This window comes from Silene latifolia, chromosome 9 (assembly GCF_048544455.1).
Source record: "Silene latifolia isolate original U9 population chromosome 9, ASM4854445v1, whole genome shotgun sequence".
NCBI lineage: Eukaryota > Viridiplantae > Streptophyta > Magnoliopsida > Caryophyllales > Caryophyllaceae > Silene > Silene latifolia.
This window is the reverse complement of record NC_133534.1, coordinates 33,867,058-33,870,375: the sequence shown is the minus strand read 5'-3', so window position 1 is coordinate 33,870,375 and position 3,318 is coordinate 33,867,058. Positions and strand designations below refer to the sequence as shown.

Here is a 3,318-nt window from a genome sequence, read left to right as displayed (position 1 = left end):
CTGAGTCACAAAAGGAGGAGTCTGAACCGTTGAATGTTGAGAAAACAAAGACAAGCGGAACCTCATTTCGTCGATCGCCAAGGCTTATACACGACTCCCCACCAGTGTTTACTCCTCCTGTGTGTCCATCACCTGATCCCTTGACCCTAACTGAATTCCCACTAGTTATTAGCTCAGAATCACAAGAAGATGTTTTGCAAAAGATCGTTGATGATGCTTTAAATATAAATGTAAATGTGGAGCCACTTGAAGTTGTACCACTTCTTTCTTTGCCCCAGGATGAACCAACAAGGGCTAAGAGGGTTAGAGTTCGAGACAGAGCTTTTCGATCTCCTTTTCTTCAAAGAAGTATCAGACTTGACGGCAAGGTGAATAAAAATGAGAGAGAAGCACTGGACTATGTATTTTCGAATTTTCTCGATGACAGTTTGTACGGTACTTCAAATTTCTTGCTAGATACATTCCAAACAATTCTTCATTTCATATTTATAGTTAGGTAGATACAGTCATTACTTTTCTTAATTTATTTTCTCATTTCATTTTGATTGAACAATTATGTATGCGGTGAGATCCTGTTCAAAATTGGTACGACATTTCGATTACTCGAGCAAATTTGAAGATGCTAGTATCAGGTGATATAGTGCCTAAACAAGTGATACATGCCTGGTGTTGCGTTTTGAATAAATGTGAAACAATTAGAGCACATACTTCACCTTCTAGGTTGTATCTCCCACTGTCTAGTGAAGTAAGTTCTCAATTGATGACAATTTTACGGGGGCATCTTTGGTAAGTATTTACATTTGCTAACCTTCTTGTATGGTTTTCTGATATAGACATTTTTTAAGAACAAATATTATACATTTGCAGATCTTTGTACCTATAGTTTCTGAGAAGCCATTTGCAATGTGTTTCAACCTCCTAACAAAGAAGTTGGAAATCTTACATTTGATGAGGCCAGAGATGGTAAATTTTGCACCAAGTATTGAGCCTACGGTATCCACATTTCAGCCTACTTGTTTTGTTGATGCTATCATACGATATTAATATTATTTGCATTTTTGAGAAATGTTTGAATTTATATGTCCTATGCAGAAAGACTTTGTTATTAAATGCTTGCTCAAGAAAATGCCGTCTATAGTAGCTGTCCGTGACATGAAGCCAGAGGAGATTATTCTGAGGTCAAATCTTGGTAATGGAAGTGATTCAGGAATTTACCTCATGCGGTTGTTGGAGAAATACAAAGGAGAAAGAAGGACTTGTGTGTTGGGACTCCAAGATGTAAGCTGCTTTACAATGTTTTTCCCTATTTATTTACTTGTATGTATATGAGTAGTATAAATCAATGTTCCTTGTTTTGTAGAACAACCAAGTTAAGGTTTTTGGTACAAGGGCATGCTATGAGTTGTTGTCTTTTGCTGGTAATCAAGACTTCCAAAATCTAAGAAAGAATCCCAGAGGTGCCACCAAGGATACCCGTCAATGTCAGTTGTTAGACACAGAAATATTGGCTCGGGTAATCAATGCCCGCAAGGATGACAAGTAATTTCTAAACTTTTATTACATATTTGTTTGATTTTTGTTTTAGAAGTTGTGCTAATTGTATTGGTTTGTAGGTATTTGGATGAAATTATCGTGGCCACTGAATGGATGAATGTCTGCCGAAAAGCAATGAAAAGTTTTCAAAATCGTCAATGGATAAGGGATACGGTTAGTATATAAATATTTTTCATTTAATCGACCAGATAGGTGATCAAAATTTTGTAACAATATTTACATTTGTAGGTGATTGACATGTTTGGTGTGATGTGTACATATAATCGACCAGATATTCTGTACTTGCCTTCAACAGTGAGGGTATGTATCTAAGTAGTACATTTTGAATTTACTTTTTACTTTTCCCTTTTTTACTTCATTTTTGTGAGGAATAATATGTCATCTCAACTATGTTCCAAAAGAAAAAAACAGATGTCATATATTTGTTAGTATAGTTTATTAACTTATTTTTTTAATTTGTCAGTATGCTAAGCCACAATTAAAGGTTAACGAGGTAAACTTTGTTTGGTGCCCTCATCTTAAGATGCACTACACGCCAAAAGATGGAGCTACTATTGAGAAGGTAAAGTTACTAATGTCCAAATTGTGATAATATATGCATAAAATACTAATTACCATGCATATCCTAGTTACTTACCTATGTAAATCATTTTGCTTTTATGTAGGTTTTTTTCACAATCGGCAAAGATGGTAACCATTGGTTAGCTTGTCTGTCTGATCTCAAGGAGGAGAAGAACTACATTTTGGACTCTCTCAAGGAAATATAAGAAAAATGATAAGAAAGCTGTGGAGGAATATAATACTTATGTGGAGGATATTGTATGGTCGCCATTTTTTATTTTAATTCAGTCTAGAAGTCACAATCTAAGATATTCATACAAGTATTTTTGTTGATTGTTTGTTGTTCACAGATAGTCAATGTTGCAAATCAGATACCGAGCACCAATGATTACAAGCGCGTCAAGGCCATCAGTTTGTTTCCTACTGAAGTGAAGGATGTCCCTCAGCAACCAAACATGTTAGTTTGTTATATATTTTTGTGTTATTTTTTGCTTAATGTTAATTATTTTAATATCATTTTCAATATCATATGTTGCTTGAATAGTTTTGACTGCGGAGTATATCTCATGAAGTTTCTGGAAGGTGCAATGTTCAATACAGATTTGTGGACGGACAAGAAACATTACAAAGTGAGTTTAATGGACTTGATAATTCATATATGTTTTATCTTAAATTTTCTGCCATTTTATCTTAAAATTCTGTCATTTCTGTCCCATGTTTTAAGAGATTCGACCAGCTTTACATTACCTGTCGTAGACGGACTGTAATGATACCCTAAATGCACCCATGCTAAACCGTTATGTGGGAAATGCACCCTGTCTTTAAGAAAAGCACATTAGCGTTAATACACTCAGGGAAGAATTATGGGAACAACTTGAATATCCCTAGTCCAGTCAACAGAATCACTAACAATGAACACTGCTTGGACCCTGGTGGAGGATATGTACTTCTTTCGGGCTGCCATTTTATCTTAATTTTCTGCCTTTTTTTTGTTTTGCAGGACTTGATTGCTTATCGTCGACAAATTATGTTGCAGCTGATAAAATGGGAGAAAAACACTTCTCAGGTATCATTTTTCTGTATTTTTATATGTTTGATTTGTCATCTTAGGAGTCGTTCAGGTTGGTACAGTTTTTTTAATTGCTAGATACACTCCTTCAGGTTGCTACATACACTTTTTTAAATTGTTAGATACACTTTTTA

At 34.9% G+C, this 3,318-nt stretch overlaps 1 protein-coding gene across 1 annotated transcript; it reads left to right on the top strand.

The window, feature by feature from the left end:
- The first annotated feature begins 378 nt into the window (after positions 1-378).
- LOC141600839 (uncharacterized) lies at positions 379-2,321 on the top strand. The gene is made up of 8 exons (XM_074421093.1): positions 379-435; positions 868-993; positions 1,093-1,278; positions 1,361-1,539; positions 1,614-1,707; positions 1,783-1,854; positions 2,018-2,116; positions 2,220-2,321. Exons 1-8 carry the CDS (start codon positions 379-381, stop codon positions 2,319-2,321), a joined length of 915 nt encoding a protein of 304 aa, XP_074277194.1.
- Positions 2,322-3,318: the final 997 nt, after the last annotated feature.